At 37.9% G+C, this 18,551-nt stretch overlaps 1 protein-coding gene across 1 annotated transcript in view; it reads right to left on the bottom strand.

The window, feature by feature from the left end:
* Nucleotides 1-18,551, bottom strand: part of LOC129123892 (uncharacterized) — a 478,567-nt gene that overhangs the window by 283,260 nt on the left and 176,756 nt on the right. Inside the window, exon 5 of the mRNA XM_077182273.1 lies at nucleotides 10,101-10,213. Coding sequence (XP_077038388.1) covers nucleotides 10,101-10,213 — 113 coding nt within the window. The remainder of the gene's footprint in view (nucleotides 1-10,100; nucleotides 10,214-18,551) is intronic.

Here is an 18,551-nt window from a genome sequence, read left to right as displayed (position 1 = left end):
AATAGTTTAACTATTAAATTAAATGCAAATATTTAACTAATACTTTAAATATGATAGGTTTTTACTCACTGGCCATTCTTGGAAAAGGAGAGACAAGAGAAGATTCATTTTGGAATTACTTGAAAACAAGTAAAAAGCAAAAAGCCCAGCAAAGCAAAAAGTCAAATGTCTGGTTTAGACCACATGCAAATTTTAGATAGCATTTCAGCACTAAAGGCATACTTTGTCTGTCTCAGGCAACTGATTTTCCTAAAACACAAACTTATTTCAAATAGCAGTGAGATCTGACTTAAAAGTTTGTGCAGTTCTTGACAAACTATCTTAAAAAAGAAAAAGTAAGCCTGTAGAATTTGTTGTTATCATGGAATTTTCAATTGTGAAACTTTTCAATTGTGAAACTTTTCAATTGTGAATAAAAAGGTTAAAGAAGATGCTGAAGTATACATTCTGGGCTCATTCACTCAATTCTTCATAGTGTTTTAGAAGCTGAGGAGGCAGTCACAGAAACTGCATTTATTCCAAGAAAAATCTTTGGAACAATTCTGGTGGTAATTTCCAACTGGACACAAGACATTTGTGCCTAGTTGGAAAGCCATCCTGCTAGCTTGCCTTTCTCTTTGAAGGAGCAGAAGTCAGACTTCTGATATACAAAGCAATTAGACCACCCAATCAGGAATAGTTCAGCTTTAATTTTAAATTATAGCAGACTAAGGGTCAATTGTAACAGAATTGCTCAGAAAGTGGCATTGGTTCGACAACCCTTTTACGTTCACTGCTAACAGAATTTATGCAGGTAGATTTGCAGCATCAAGAAGCCATGAGTTATGTCTCTGTGTCACACATGTATTCATTACAATTGGATAACTATTCCTTTTTTTCTTTTTTTTTAAGAATTAACAAGTGTGGTTATGCAAGTCCTGCATCATTCTCATACACTTTCCCTGGAAGGAATGCCTGGAGCTGGTCATGAGCTACCCAGCACAGTATCCCACCTCTGCTTCCAGATGTATCTAGTATGGATAGCACTGTTTCTTTGTGCTGTGGCAAAAAGGCACAGTACAGCTTTCTGTCTGAAAAGCATTTCCTTAGCATGCCACAGTTTACCATTGTCTAATCTAAAATTTATTATAATTTATTTTGAATACAAGTATTTCTGTATATTCAAGCTGTATGCTCTTATATCTTCAGTGTGTAAATCACAGGCAGTGTAGAAAACAGCATATTCTCATTAAGGGAAAGCTCAGCTACAAATAAGTTATCCCAGTGAAAACACTTTTATCTGTTAATGCCTTATAATCATAAAGAATAAGGAAATAATTCTCCTCAGATGGGATTTCCAAGATGAGATTTATAAAAGCGTGCCTAACTCTCCTAGATATTACAGCCTCCAACAACAGATACAGGCTTAGAGTGTGTTTCATTTACAGATAAAAGCAAAGGAGGCTGGATGTAGCTTTCATTTCCAGAAGAGCTTTGTTGTGGTTACTCTGCTGAGTAGGAACTGTGATTCCCTGCAACATTTAGCCCTTGAGAAAAAGAAGCAGGAGACAAATCATGTGAGGAGTGGTAGGGAATAACAAAAGATTGAACAATTCTTCAAGCTTGAACATGTTTCACTATATTTTCATCTCTGTTTGGCCAGGTGGTAGTTGAAGCACATTAAATGAAAAGCTATGTGGGAGTGTAACACTATGCTACAGTTGCACTTTGTGCATACACTTCTTATCTCTTTAGGAACTTATTCCAGATGTTTCAGGAGAGGAAAATAAAACAATTATCTTGGTCATGTTTTAAGATAAGCTCTCAGCAGGTCTGGAAAATGTTTTAATCTGGCCTTCCAGCTCCTTCAGCAAATTCCCTATAGCATTAATTTTCTAAAACTGTTTATGCCCCATTTTATTTTTTCTGCTATTTAATGTGGAGAGGGAATTCAGCAAACATGATAATAAAAACACATCAATATTAAGTGGAAACACTTTTTAGTGTTTTACTTGTAAAATATTGCAGTAGACTGTTAGAACTCCTATACATAATTAAGAAAAAGCTTATGATTTTAATTAATCACTTTCTCCTGATATATAGGTTATAAATTGAAGTTTTACATAAAGCACATTTACTTAAAATCCTTATGGCAAAATACAATTTCATTGTCATCATTACAACATCAATATTTATCAGCCTAGGCAGGTAGAATTCTGCTTGTTAAGTCAGGGATAGAGGGAAACACTAAATCTCAAGAGATGCTTTAAAAGGGGAAATTGCATCAGCTATTTTAGGTTTCCTGTGGAAACCAACAATCCACAGAGCCTGGGTGAATCCAAGCAAATGAGTAGTGAATCTACAGGACAACACACATCACCTGCTCCTTATAGGGAACTGTTAGGAGAAAACCTGTTATTCAAAATGCAATGCAGAGCACAGCAAGGGGAAGGGAAGGGAAGGGAAGGGAAGGGAAGGGAAGGGAAGGGAAGGGAAGGGAAGGGAAGGGAAGGGAAGGGAAGGGAAGGGAAGGGAAGGGAAGGGAAGGGAAGGGAAGGGAAGGGAAGGGAAGGGAAGGGAAGGGAAGGGAAGGGAAGGGAAGGGAAGGGAAGGGAAGGGAAGGGAAGGGAAGGGTCATCTCTATCATATTCACAGGTTTTGCCTGCTATTCTCAGACCTCCAGGTCAATTCACTGATCACTTAATGAATACCTGACATCTACACTCCCTACACTGCTTGCCACAGACAACCTGTCCTTTCCAGCAGTGGTCAGCACACCCAGTACCAGGACGCAGGGTCATTTCTACCTCTTTTGGTTTTGCTTATTCAGTTGCACTGATAAACTCACATTTCCAATGTTAGACAGCTGCTATAAGCTCAGTACCATCACATAATATATGATGCCACAAATCTTGCTGAATTGTCCTTCTTTTCTTCAGTCTAGGACCTTTTCAGACATTTTTTCTAGCTATCCTGATTTCATTACAGCAAATGTCATATCTTCTTTAGCTTACAATTTCCCAGTCACAGAACTCAGGCAGCTACTTTAATGTAATGTTAAATTTTTAAAAATACTTTCACATTATACATCCATTCGCTTTTTAAGAGTAATTTCAAAATACTGTTATGTCCTGACCAATTTTATTAGTATTTCTCCCTCCTTTCCTATGATCAAAATTAACATCTGTACAAAGAATACACCCTCTCTTTTAGAGGATTACTTTTCATCTTGAATCATGCATAGAATATGCCTTCTAACTCTATCTAGTGTAAATAATGTGTAAAATAATCAAAGCATCATCATGACCTGACAGCAGAAGCCTTTTGATGAATAGAGTTTTATGTAGGATTATCATATGACATTTCCAAACTACATTATATTTGAGTCATATACTATTGCATTAAATTCTTCTATCATGCTGGATTTGTACATTTAGCAAGTTATCAGCATTCTCTTTTGTGGACAGATTTTTACAGCAATTGCAATCGAAAGCAGAAGTACAAAGGAAAGCAGTGCAGAGGAAGGATATTCTACAAATGAAGAATCAGATCTTGTTCTCATTATGTTGCGTTGTTTATTCTGCTGTTTAGTTCTGACAGTGCCATTGGATTTGTTCGGTACATCAGATGCTAATACAGTCCCTAAATGTTATATTTTAGAATGCTGGATATGCTAAAGAACACAGTGATGTAACTACATATCAGCTAAGTTGAAAGAAATCCCTTCTGTCTCACATCACTACATGCCATGCACAATAGTCAAATTGTCTTCATCCCACAGTTTCTCTGCAAATGACTTAAAAATGTAACACTTTCCCCTAAATTCAGCAACTACTGTGAATGAGGCCTTCAGAGTACATGTATTGCAGCAAATGACAGTCACACCTTCATTCCAAATGCAATCACACACCTTAAAAAGTGCACAGAGAGGCTTTAGTGCCAGAGCAAACACAGAGACTCATCTGGTCTTTGCTACCCATAAAAAATTCAATTATTGAGTTCCTTAGTTTGTATCAAGAATGAAGCTGAAACATCAGTACAGAGAATAATACTAGAAAATGACAGGACAGGAGATGATGAAACAGTCCTTGTTCTTAACTGCTAATTGGTTGTCCCAGCTTTCTGTGTGGCACAATAATAGTGATGGCCACCTATCAAGAACATTAAGCAATATTAGCTTACAGTTGCAAAAATAAAAAATCTATTTGCAATGGAGAAGTCTTTGAGAAAACATGTGCAAAACAACCCAAACACTTACACACCCTCAAAGGAGTGCTTTAGCATACCTTGGATTAAGGGTGCTAGTAAGGTAAGAAGAGTAATCCAAGAGTCCAAGTGACAAGTAAGTGGAGAAAAGAGAAAGTGTTAGAACAGCAGAAGGTAGAGAAAAAAGAAAAAAAAATCTGCCTTAGCATGTTCTTCTTCCTTCCTAGACTCAGCTTTACCATCCTGACTTGGGCTGGCTTACCCCAGCTCACAAAACCCCCTATATTTACCACTGGTATGGAGCAGTGTACACCAAAAAGCAGATTTTCAACAAACCAATTTTTCACAGATGAAACCATTCCAGGACTTTATATCCACTAAAGAAATTACTCAGTTAAACAACAGAGTGGAGGAGAAGGAGGAAGAATGGAGAAGGGGTGAGGAAGAAGAGAAGAGAGAGGTGTGATGGCAAACACCATATGGTGATAGAGAATAATGCAGGGCTCAGTAGTGTCCCCAAGGCTGTGGTCATCCATAGCCAAAAGTCAAAAAGGCTAAGATCCAATTCCCACTTCCTACCATGCACCAGAGGTGCAGTGATATGGTGTTTCTCAGCCAGTGAACCCATGCAAACCATGGAGCAATAAATGAACCATGCAAACAAACCCTCTCATCAGTTTAATATAGTTCAGAATTCTAACCTCTACTGTGGTTTGAAATATGTTACTTTTCCACCCAAAATGTAGTGCACATTCCTAATTAAAGAAACACACTTCACCTTCTGTGCCCTGAACTAATACTCTCTACTCTGCATACAGAAAAAGAACATTTAAAAATAGTAAAATAAAATAAATAAAACAAAATAAATATAAATCAATAGCTCTAAAACAGAACTATCTCCATTTACCCTTTCTTTATCAAGAACTAAGTCTCTAGAGGTCCCTTCTAACCTTTTTCATTCTGTGAACTAGCTCAAGAATCATGGCCTCTGAAGGACCTTAATTGCTTATCACAGTCTAAGATCTAATGGAAATAGCCAAGTATAAAATAATGTGGTTCAATGGATATCAGAAAGAAGACCATTGCTTAATAACTTTAAACACTTTGTCTGCTAAATCCCCTGTATATTCTGAATCATATCAACCAAATCCAGAGCTGACAATTTACCAAGTGGTAAATTCTATCTGAATTAATCCAGAATATTAAAGATTATTTTTCAGCATTCTGTTCTAGCAATCATTTCTGTAGCCAGGTTTTGGGTGAGAAAATGTGGTACTAGTTTTCCTACTTTTGGCAATAAATATAACCCATATATTTATATATATGGGTTATATTTATAATATAACATTATACACTGAAAACATGGCAAAAAGAAAATCTCCCTTCTTAATAAATGTGAGTTGATGTAAGTATTTCCTGTTCAAATTAGTATAATCATGTCTCAGTTTGGAATACTTTAGTATCACAAGTGATAACAAAAAATATTTGGATGAATACAGTAATGAAGAGGTTAAATCTGATTGTAATTAGATTTCAGTATGCATGGTCATGTGGCTAATAGTAAATTTTCCTTGATTAACTGATCCTGTTTGTTAAGAGCTCCTATTAACATTAGCACACTCTATGGCGGCTGTGGAGACACACCATGGACCAGTGCAAGATTAATGAAGGCAGGTACGCATGCTGATTAGAATGTGGCAGTTTAATAAACTCTTCTAACATTAAATTATTTAATGCATTCATGCTCATGTAGGCTATTCAATGGTCAGCTTGACCACCTATGTGTTAATATTGGGAATTGAAATGCAGAGGATGGAAGAAATATAGCAGTGGATGAGGTAATTAGCTCTCATGTCTGATAAATGGGGCAATACCTATGTGTATACATGTTTTAGCACATCACAAATGGTGCTTTCATTAACTGGAATCTCTTGCTGAAAATTTTCTGAACGTTTAGTTTGATTTTGATCCCATAAACAATTCAGCTAACTACTATATCCAGAGTCTATTTAATATTTGAAGCAAATCTATAGCAAGCTAGAGTGATAAAACACATTGTTAAAATACAACACAAAAATTATCACTGAAGCTTTGAAATCATTTTGATGTTCTTCCAGTGCACTGCTTTGAAACAAAGATAATATTTAATAAACATTACCTGAAAAGTTACATGCTGTGGGCTGACTCATGTTTTAGCTTATGTATTCCTCTCACAAATGTCACTAACAAGGGGTTGTTACATTTGCAGGAAAGTTGCTGACAAAGATTTCAAGCCAAACAGTTGCTTTTCCAAGCAGTACCAGCATCATCTAAGTGTGTATTTGGGTTACATTCCATCTTCTTATGGGGCAACACAAGTCCCATGCCATATACTGTATCATTTCACATTCAAAGCAACAGAACACAAAGGCAAGACTTGGATGTAAGGTGTGGGTCAGATAATGTGATGCATTTTGCTTTCAATGACATCCAAAACACATCAGTAGGAGAGCTGAGGACTAGCCTGGTAGTCCCATCTGCCCAACCCCTTTTGCTGGCATTTGAATCTCTTTTCAGATCATTTAGTAAATCTAAATGAATGACAGAAATGGCTAACGGGCTTCAATTCAACACTATGTCCAGCTTTAAAATCCTTAACAAAATATAACCTTGCTGAAGCACTTTGGTGAATGAGCACTTTACTTATTGACTGTGGTCTCTGTCCATTCATTTACAGTAAGCCACTCATTTCAAATAGCTTTTCTAACATTTTAAAGATTAAAATGTTATAAAATGAATAGCTTTAGTACTGATCAGCCACATAAGTGCATATTACTAGAATTTAATTAGCCAAGCTATTACGTCATTCCCAATAGTACAATGGGACAACATTGATGAAAAATCCCCATCACTCCAGGCCTAGGAATCTTTCCTGAACATAGGACTACTCAACAGGATTGGGGTGGAAACTGTGCCTTTCCTGATAAATTTTGGGCTCTATCACTGCAAAAGATTTTTAAAAATCAGTGTGTTTAAGGTGTCGCTGAGACAGAGAGACATCCATAAAATGTAGGCAGCACTTTAGGGCAAAAAAAGTAGGACATTGTTTGCTGCATACACTTCCTTAAGTCATCTGAAAGATTCACAGCATAGCTGTAAAAGAAGAAAGGAAGAAAAAATGCATACAAAAAAAATCCAAACCAAACCAAATAAAGGAAAAAAAAAAGACAAAACTTCAGAAAATAAATTGTTCTAAAAGAATGCTTTTGCTGAATCTTGCTTGAAAACATGATGGAGGCATATAAGCAATGAGCAGAAAGCAAGCCTGAGTTTGTGTAAGGTCAGAGGAGTCTAGAGAATGTCCTGGCCATGCTGCTACATGGAGTTTGGTGATAAGAACAGAGGAACTGTTTCTGGCTGGCTGATGTTTCTATGTGCAAGCACATCAGGATTTTATCAACTAGAAAGATTACTTCACAGAATTGCCCATCTCAATTTCTTCCCTAATTGGAGCTATCAGATGATTCTAAGTTTCTGTCTGTCTTCTTGGATCAACTAGAGTGACACCATTTTTCATCTGCAACTTCTTTAAAAAATTATTGTAATAGTAAAATAAGAAAAAATATGTCCCCTTATTCTAAGGGAACAGATTTCATTAGCTTCCTTCCCTCACCTTGTAATGCTATTTTTAATTTAAAAATCTCCCTTTTCTGACTTGGATCTCAGGAGGTCATACTGGATTTCATCTGGTTTCACTGCATGTCCCAGGCTGTTCCTCTGGGCCATGTCTGCTCCTTGAGACTGGTGCTCTGCTGCATGCCAAATTGTACTCACATTGTGCCTAGAAAAGATTGCTAATCATCAGGTAGGGCAAGAAGCCTGGCAGTAAGAGAACAGCATACAGATCCATTCCAAATCAAAGACAGGAAATAAATTATTTGAGGGGACAGGATCAAGGAAAAAAGCACCAATAAAAGTAAAGAAAAGTAAAGCAGTACTGGAAGAGATGAAGATAATGTGAAAGCAACATAAGGAAAATGAGATGGAGTCAAAGTCATAAAAGGAGGATTCACATGCTTGCAAGCTTTGACTTAATCCCTAGCAGTAGCTCCTGAGCACTTGTTGGAATATATATGACGTGGTAGAGATGAATTCTAAGAGGGGGAAGATGTCATTTCAATTAAAGGGAATCTTCCCAAAAACTCCTTTCAGAGTCTCTGTGAACATTAGGCAAGATCTGTGGGTGCTGGTAGATCACAGAGCCCCACGTCTTTGAGGCCATGTGCCACAAGATGCATGGATGAGCATCCTGAAGTTTGATCACTTGGCCTGTTTTGACAGATCTGGAGATAAGGACAGATGATTCTAATACGTGGCAGGATTAAGAGGAGGCATTGTCAGCTGAACTGCCTACATCTCCCTAAGCGGCTTCCTTTAGCTTGTAAAGGCTTTGACAGTTGGCATTCTCAGATGCAGATTTCTAGAACAGAACTGCAAGGTGTGTGGTATTGTATTCTCTGACAAGGCTAGGATTCTGAATATCACAAAGACACAAGGACTGCATTGCATTAGGTAATTTTCTGAAGTTGCTGTACTTATTCCTGTGCTTGTCTAATCCTCTCTTCTCGCTCCTCTATAATCTCTCCAGGTCCCCCTCCAATGCCCTTCCAATTACAGTTCCATGCTGCCCATCATGTCGTCAGTTGGGAGATACTAGGTTTGGATTAGCACTAAATTCCCTTAAGTCTCTCAAAGTCTCCACCTGGGTATGAAGTAAGCCTGAAACTTTAATTATATCTGCCCAGCTGATACAAGTTTTTTCTTCCCAGCTACACATTTATGTTTCAGTAGACCAGACCAGTTACCATATATCTTCTGAGCATGAACTAGCAACAAATTTCAAAGCAAAGTTCCCTGAACAAATCAACCAATACTGTATGGTATTTTTAGTCTTGAACTGTGGTGGTTTTCTAAGCAAATGGCACATTTTTCACAAGTTGCTGCTGCGCAAACAGCTCTCAACATAAATTATTTTGAAGCCTGCTTACTTCAAATGATCAGTTAAATCAAGCAGATCATAGTTTCCGTGAAGTTGCCAAAATTCTTACATCCACATATCTATTGATTAGCTTAATCCTCCTGAGAAAGACACAGGGGCAGTTGAGTGAGTTCAAGCTTTGCCTTCCTCCAGAGCATACTTATGGCCACTCTACAGGCACTGCTGAGAAACATAAGTCAATGAAAATCATGTTCCATTTCCAGCATTTCCTCAGTTGTACTGTGCTCTACTTGCATTATTTCCATGAGCTGTTTTGAATCAACATAGATTTTGGAAAGATAATACTCTCTTTTACTATTTCAGAAATAGAATCTCTTTAATTTTCTGTTCTAGTATCAAAAATAGTAAAAAGGTTTATTATGTGTCAGGAAGTCTTCACAGCCTAATCTGACTTAATTATCAATATTACTAAAATACTTTTAATAACAATAAAACAGCACAAATCAGTAAGGTCACATAAAAAATCCAAAATATAACTGCATTGCAGTGCATTGACATAACTAAACCAGAGAAATATAGTCTAATACTTTTGTCTCTAATTTCCTTTAAAACCCACTCAAATACCAGAATAGAAATGAAATATTGGCTTGTTTTGTCTGATGGTGCCTCTCATCTCTCTTTATGTGAAACTGCCTGGGTCAGATGGATAGATAATTTGCCTACTAATAGCTCATGCCCTTGCTTTATTAATCTGTTTGTCTTTAAGAGTAGGTTTTTCAGGTCAAGACCCCAAGGGAAGCCACTTAAACAGAATACTCTTTGTTGGCATAAAAGTGGCCATGATGTGGCAGCCACCTTCCCCCCCATTTATCCTGGACAGAATGCAAGGTTTGGTTAGGAAACACCATCTGTGCAGCTACCTAAAAAGTGCTCTTACCCATTCCACCCCACAGCTGGTACCAGGCAAAGGATGAAGGTTCATGGGGATGTCTCTGGTCCAGGGATGGAGGATGACTCTTGGATTCAACCACATGGCCTCAAAGCTTGTGTCTGTAGAAGCATTTATTGGTGCAAAGAGAATATGTAAACTAAGAGCAGTTAGGAAAAAAATGACAACAATTTTATCTTGTTTATACCTTCCTGAGGGATGCACAGCTAATAGAGCCCAGGCTTTCCACAACAGCATAGTCCAAAAAGTAACTTTTGTACCAGAAGATTTTGACACATCTTTTAGTGCACTTTATATATTTAGATTTGTAAAGATATACAGTGCAATGTAGAGGCTTAGGCCAGACACTACCACTAGCAGTAATGGCTGTTCCACCTCTGAATTCCCAGGTGTAATACAGAAAATTACCTCCAACTATCAAATTTAACTGATTTTACTTTTAATTTTTATCTCGATTTTTTCATAGGCTGCTTCAGATTTTTTTAAGCTATTTCAATATCCAGACATAGTGTAAGGACTCCTCACGGAATCAATTCAATTGGTAACTTGACTTTGAAGAATATACAAATAGATAGATAGATAGACAGATAGATAAACTTATATAAAAAACCTCTAGCTTAAAGGAGCAGTGCTGTTGCAAACAAGCAAAGTTAATGAATGTGGGAAAAAAGGTGGCTCGTGGCAGCAACTGAGGCAGGACTTAACACTCATATAATCTTAATTCGTTCCCTTAAATTCAGGATTTGCAATATGGATTTAAATTATACATTTCTAATTTTTCCCCCAGGAAATAATCACTTCAGTCCACAACCAAGGTAGATGGTGCTCAACAAAGGAACAGGGCAGTTATCAGTATTTTTGTTATTCTCACTGTTCACAGGGTGGTCCTCCATCTTCCTCAGTTCATACTTGCTTCAAAATGTATTTTACACAACAGAGAATTTTCATTTACTTGTGGGATAGTCTATTGCACTCCATGGCATAGTATCTGAATAATTCTCAAACATTAATGAATTTATTTTCAGAACAACCCTTTGGTTCATTTAATTGTAAACCATTTTACAAGTGGGAAGCTGAGGCACAGAGCTAATAAGGTTAAAAATATCTGTTCATCCTCGGCTCTTCTGAGATGCCTAACGCTGTTTCTCCTTACTATTCAGCATCATGCAACACTGTATTTGTTCAAGTGTACTTCCTATTGACCTATTGTGGTTATGAAGTACTTCACTAAATCAGAGCATACCTCTGTGGGGTAATGAAAACACACTTCTTCTGGGTCAGCTGACACAAGTGTAATCCTGTTGCCATTGGCAGCAGCGAGGGTTGGGTTTAAATTCATGGGAATTACAACAAAAACTCAAGCCATCAAAATGAACTGAGGGGTAATTACACTAAGTTTTCTGGGGCTAAAACAGGAAACCTAATTCTCCAACTTGCAAAAGAGCAGTTTAACAACCCATATTTTCATTAAAGATACAACAGCAAACTATGCCCATGTATCCAAACAGAGAATGACTAATTTACAAAACTATAGCTTAAGACTCATTTCCTCCAGGAGCAGTGGTGGGGCCAGAAGGTTGCTTTCCCCCCAGCTCCTGCTTTGAAATGAGCTGTTCCTGCTGGCCAAGGCTGAGCTCAGGCTGGGCAGGCCAGGAGCACCCAGCCATGGCCCGTGCTGAGCCTCACCTCGCTGACAGCTCATCTTGCTCCAGCATTCCAGCTCTGGGAACACTGCACAGGGTGTTCAACTAACACATCATCCTGGAGACCCTCTCCACATGAGCACTCCAAGGCTGGGAGCTACTGCTGTAGAAGACAGCCACCATTTTCTCCCCTTCCCTCCCTGCCCACACAGACAAGGAGCAGGCCTAGGCTTCTCTGCACAGGCTCATAAATGGTCCTTCCCTTTCTAGGATCTGTTGTCCTTTGAGGACACAGGTCCCTGTTAGCAGAAATGACATTCAAACACAAAAAAAACTACCATGTGCAAAACCCAGCTGGAAACAGCCCATGGCAGAGCTGTCTCCCCTTTGCTCTTCCTCCTGTCCTTCCCTGCCTCCGGGCTTCTCCAGCCAAAGAGAAATATGGGGGTTTCACTTTTAATATAGACCTCCGTTAACCTGATTTTTTTATAAAAGATTTCTCCATCTGAACAGACATAACATTAGGATCCAGTTCTCCAGGACAAGTATCAATTGCCAGCCTTCTTTACCGATTTGCATTTTCTGTCCTTGTCCCACAGGAATCTTCCATGTATTTACTGTTCTTCACGCCAGCCTCATCATTCCAGCTTTTTCCTGCCATTTTCTCCCAGTTCCCATACACAATTTACCAAATTACATTTCCTACCCTCTTCATGTTGAAATCAAGTGAGGTCTCAGGATCCAGAACAAGGTCACTGAGATAACTGGAAGGTTAATTTTCACTCTAAGTTTTGGTGTTTAAGTGCCTAAGTGTGCCAGCAGCATCACTAGAGGAAAAGTCTGCTCTGCTTCAGCAGCTCTGGGGAAGGAAGGAAGAAAGAAAGGAATATTGGTGCACTCTAGGGGTGCAACCCCCACACTCAGTGATGCAATCTTGCCAGAGAAAAAAGAAATTCAAAAATCCACAAAATTGACAAATTTAGCTGCTAAACTCTAACAACTCTCCCTGGAGCAAACAAGCAAAAACTGACTGAATTTTTAATAGCAGCTGATTAGTTAGCCAAACTTTCACACTTCCTTCCTGACAATAATGAAAGCTGTGCCCTGATGTGCTTATCACTGCTGCCAAATGGCAAGTCCCTGCTCTTGCATGGGAGGTCCAGTGATTCTCAGTAACACAATAACTTAAAATAGTGAATATAGGCAAAGCACTGTCTTTCCCTCATTTTATTCTCTTAAACAGCAGAAAAATTTCAGCAGAATTTCAATATGAAATGGAATTCTTCAATCTAAATATTTCAACTAGCATCTAAAAGGGGTCTTCTAATGGGTCCTTGCTGTCTAGCTTGTGGCTAAGACAGTAGAAGTGCCAAATGTGTGTTTCTGGCAAATAGATGGATGGCCAGACAAAGATATATGTTTTACACCCTTATGAGCCATCTGGCCAAAAAAGAAACACTGAAACTTGAATTTTGTCTCCCACTACAAGCATTCACTTGTCATCAGTCCACTAAGGGGGATGATGCTGTGGGAGAACACCTGTCTACATCAATTTCTTATTCCCTTCAATCCATAATTATATATCCCTGGGAAAAAAGGTTCTGAATTTCATACCACAGGCCAAGTAATTACTTCACTCTAAAATTACATTAAAAGTATTTTGTTGAGGTTTTTGAAATTTTTCTGTTGTAAAGAAGGCAATATATTAAATAATCATGTGTTGAAAAATTTTATTAAACCCTCTATAAATTTAAGAAAATATTTTTAAAGGGTTTTTTTAATATTGAAAACCACCTTCTTTAACAAAAAAGCTCACTCTTAGTCATTCAACACCTGACATGTCAAAACACGAGAATGAGCGTGCAATGTTAAGGCTAAAAGGGGGCAGCTCTCACTGTGACAGATTAGTTTCAGCAACATCAGGAGCCACAACAGAAAAGCTTCTTGCATCTACTTGCATGAGTCTTATACTTAGATTACCAACCTTACAGCTCAGGAATTGCTTCTTCTGCGGTCTGTACAAAACCAAATAGAATCAGGGGATCATGCCCTCATGAAGTATCTGGACTGTATAATAGCAATAATTATAGAGCAGTATTATTAACAATCAGCCTACATTTTTCACTGTGACAGATTCAGTGCACTATGGAATCCAACTTTTAATTGAAAAATAGTCAAACTATAGCATTGCTGCTTTCAAAGATAAACTTTTCATTTGTACATGGATGCAGTCTTGTCTCAGTCTAACGCAGCAGCTTTGAGGAAGATTGCCCTCATCTGTCTCAACTGTTTGCTATTTGCTAAACATAACGCCTCAAATCTCCCTGAGACTAGAGAGCAAACTTGAGAGAATCTCAGCCTATGTTTTACTTAGCATGGAATAACTGCTTCCTTCAAGCATGATTTGAAACAGCCCAGAAGGATTCTCTCTTTGGATCCCAGGAACTAACATGCCAAAAATCAGTGTTGGAAAACTGGGTACGTACTATGAAGCATGAGATTAAATTTAAAGTCATTTATATTTAAAAGGCTGATGTATCATATAGAAGGTTTATTTATATAGAAAATAGTCACTACAACACATTATTCTATGCTATGCTTAAAAATCCCAAATTCAGATATCACAATCTTTGATTTGCATAGACATTAGTATGTGATGTCCCCTCTATACACCCCAAGATACTGCTAGATTGATGCTGCAGTAGTGGATGTCTTATTACTTTCTAAGTAAAAACACCACTTTCAACTCTAGCTCTTAGGGGCCAGTCAACAAATTAGAACTCATAAACTGAGATCTGGTTTTGCAAAAGGGAACTACATGTGAAAAACAACCGCTAATGTTGCATGATGTGATTGTTGGGAAAGTAAAATCTGCATTAAGAGACATATCAATCTAGAAAATTTATCACAGAAAGAAAAATTCAGACAGAAAAAATGTAATACATTAAATTACTTAAACTACAAGGATAATGTTTGAAATTTTTGCTTAATCTCCTCTCTTTTAAAATGGAGGATTGCAGCTAATAAAGATTCAGTATTTGTGTACAATTAGAAATACTCCCAACTAAATCCAAGGGGCTGTTGGAATGCCCTCACAGACAGACCTCCATAAAGGCTTCTCCCTATAATGAATGTTAAGTATGTGCATATTTGACCTTCTCAAGTTAAGTAAAAGTGAGACAAAAATGGGAAAAAATATTCTGATTGAAAGAGAAATGTTCATCTTACTTTACTTCTGTGAATTTTTGATGAACACTGTGCACAAACACCTCAAAAAATCACCCAAAGTTCTGCTCAGTTAATTACTGAAAGAATCTCCATGTATTTAAGTGGAATTAGGGCAACTGACAGAGCAATTCTTTTTGCAATAACTTGGATAGCCAGTAAGTGCTCCTTGCATGGGCCTGGCTGAGAAAGAGACAATTTTCCCCACAGCAGCCCTCCCAGCACTGAGCTTTGCACAGGTAGCTAGAAAGGTAACACAGCAGTGTTCTGCCTACTGCTGAGCTGTGCCAGAGCAGTGCCACAGCTGTCTCTCCAACATTCCCACCTCACCAGCAGGCATCTTGGGAGCAGACACAGGCAGGACAGCTGACCCAGACTGACCAAAGGGCTATTCCATACCATATGAAGTCTGCTCAGCAATAAAAGCAATGAAAGCTAAGAGAGAAAAAGTGGGGGGCACCCGTTCTGATGATATTTCTCTCCCAGAGCAAACACTGTGTGTACTGAAGCCCTGCTTCTTGGGAAGTGTCTGGACATCACCTGCTGATAGAAAGTAGAGAATAAATCTTTTGTTTTCCTCTGCTTCTGCACATGGCCTTACTTGTGCTTTATTAAACTGCCTTTATCTTGATATGGGAGGTTTTTTCTGTCTTATTTTCTCCTTTCTTATTTTCCTCCACCCTGTCCTACTGAGGAGGGGAATGATAGAGTGGCTTGGAGGGCACTTGGCTTCTAGCCAAGGTCAACCCACCACACTCCTCCAGATGTCATCCTGGAGAAAGCAGTGCACATCTATCCCGCATATTTGTCTCTGGGACAGGTGGCAATAAATTTCTACTTCTCTGCTTTAATTTTGATAGTCAGACAGGAGACAGGCATTCATTTCACAGTGGATTCCTTTTTGTCAGCATTTCAGAATATTAGCTCTTTCACAGTCTTCCTAAAACTCAGCCTTAGTTCAAATTTCATGAACACCAGCAGCTGGTTCACATAAGGGTCAGTTTCCTAAGTTTCATCATTCTCCTTTGTATTGATTCACTTTAGCCATACAGAGAAGATCCAAGCTCACTTCTGCTTCATCACAAAATGTTTTGGATGTTACACAGTGGGGAAATGTAACAAGTCTGAACTGATCAGTATGTGAAAACATGTTAAGGTAAGTTATGTGGAAAATTGGACTGATGCTGCTTTTACAGCTAAAACCCACTAAAGCACAAGAAAAAGAGTGACATTCCAATGAGACATGCATTCCTACTAATTATCAGGAATCAGGGTGGAGGAACTTCAGTTAGTATTTAATACATCATGGCTCTCCTTTCAAGTCCTAGATCTTCTTGCATGGATGCTAATTTAGCATTCAGAATAAAGACCTTTAATGATTAAAAAATTAATATTTACATAGAAAAGTTATGTTTCTTATAATAGGTCAGTAGTAATACACAAAGAAAAATGCTTTTTCAGGATTTGATACTGGACTGTAATACTGCTAATGTCACTAAAAATGCAATTTTAAAAACACCTGAAGTAACCTTTACAATAAAGTCTAAAGAGATTTATGATGGACTTCCAGGATACAGGATGAGATTCTTCCTAGATCCTTACCTAGGATCCAGACATGACATTTTAAATAATACATATGTTGTCTGCATGGAGGCTTACAGCACAGTTGCACTGCAGCCAACTTAAAGGATCCAACACTTTAGGAAGTGTTAGTTTACTTTTGTCACATTATATTGCAATCTCCCATGTTGATATCCCCTATATGTTAATTAGCAGAGCAGCAGCCAATGTAATCACTCATCAGTGGTGGCTCAGTGCCAAAAGATTTTCCTATGGTTCTTGAATTTCTGTGCACTACGTTACTGAAAAGAATCTTTGCTCCTCCTTCACTATGCACAGCAAATACCTTTGTCTTCCAGATACCTCAGCTATTTTGTAGCTCTTACAAAACATCTGTGCAACTACTGCAGAACACTTCAGGTGCTGACAGACTATTGAAAGGGACTTGCTAGAAGAAATCAGAAACATCATCAACAAGAAAGAAAAGAGTCACAAAAAATCCAGATAAATGTTTTAATGTAAACAGTGAGAGGAAAAACACAATAACAGAACTGAGAGTGCGGAATAGACATGAATGGAATCACAACAGAAGAGCATAAAATGAACATGGGAGAGGTTAGAGAAAGAAAGGAATTGCATTTGGGCTTCACTCCCCACAGCTGAATTTGGTTACTATTGAAGCCAACAGAGGGGATTAAAAAATGCCTTTTGCTATGAGGGGCAGTCAAGCCTCTGCCAAGCCTAGACAACTTTTACAAGGAACAGAAGGTGTTGAGATTCCCTTAGACATGAACTGAGTCTCTCTTTGTGCTGGAAAGATGCAAGGTTTCCTTGAGGAGTGGGAGGAAAAGGAAATGCCTTCTACAACCAGAAAGCAGAAGGAAGGCACAGGATTCTCACCCTGCAAACAGCTCCCCTGGCTCAATTGGGTATGACATTGCCAGGAGGTGAACAAGAAAAGCATGTGCTGTAACTACAACTCTTCAAAAGCCATTCAATGAAAAATATCACACTGGCTCTTATCATGTATGCTTATATTATAGTGAAATTGTACTTCTTTCAGTTGAATATTAACTTTAAGAAAGGGGCAATATCTATTTGTTTATACTGAACCTAAAAGCAATCTCCTTTACAAACTAAAAACTCTCAGGGAAAGTCTGATACTTTTTCTTATTCAATACAGCACATTAGCAATCATTTAAAAAGTATAGTCTTAAAGCAGTATTGCTGATCAAATATAATATATTGCATTAGAAATAAATTCCATATTTAAATAGGGACTTTTACTAAAGAATTACCTTTTTTTTCAAATAAATTACTGAAACTTTTGCATTATGAAAGCTCTCAGGCAAAATTAATGGTTTTGTTTTGCAAATTAATTTAGATATTAAAAAATCATATTTTCAACCAAGATCTCAGTTACTCAGATTAAATATTAACCAAAAGCTGTCTTCTGCTTAAATAGAATTTAGCCTTTGAAGTGTTTTTATTAATCTCTTCTGATGTAGGTGCTTGAAATTCTATGAAAGTGCTGCTGCTACCAGTTCTGTGCATCACTTACTGTAATTTATTTTCAGAACATAATTCTATTTATAAATGAAAATCCTATTAAAAGAAGACAAGAAAAATTAGTCCTAGACTTTGCATTGGTAGAGTAGAAACAAAATGAGCGGCCTAACCTGAAGTGACATTTACAAATTACCTGTTAATTTAAACTGGGTTGAAGGATGACAGAGTTTAGTCGGACTGACAGGAAGTACCGAAGGAATGACAGTTGGGCCTGTAGTGGCCATAAAGCTCCCATAGCAAGCACATTTATCTGCCTCTCTGGGAAAACCTTCCCTTGTAGTAAATAATATATTTGTAAAAATATTTACTTCATGGCAGCCCAGTGACTGAACATTTTATAGAGCTGAACTCCTCCCCCACTCCCTCACTCTGCCATCCCCTTCTTTTAATTCTCATTTTTGCTAAGGATAAGAGCCCTAAGATGGCCACCTGCCTTTAGTCA

Source organism: Agelaius phoeniceus, chromosome 8, assembly GCF_051311805.1.
Source record: "Agelaius phoeniceus isolate bAgePho1 chromosome 8, bAgePho1.hap1, whole genome shotgun sequence".
Lineage (NCBI taxonomy): Eukaryota > Metazoa > Chordata > Aves > Passeriformes > Icteridae > Agelaius > Agelaius phoeniceus.
Note: the sequence above shows the minus strand (reverse complement) of the source record. Positions and strands in the feature narration are given on the sequence as shown.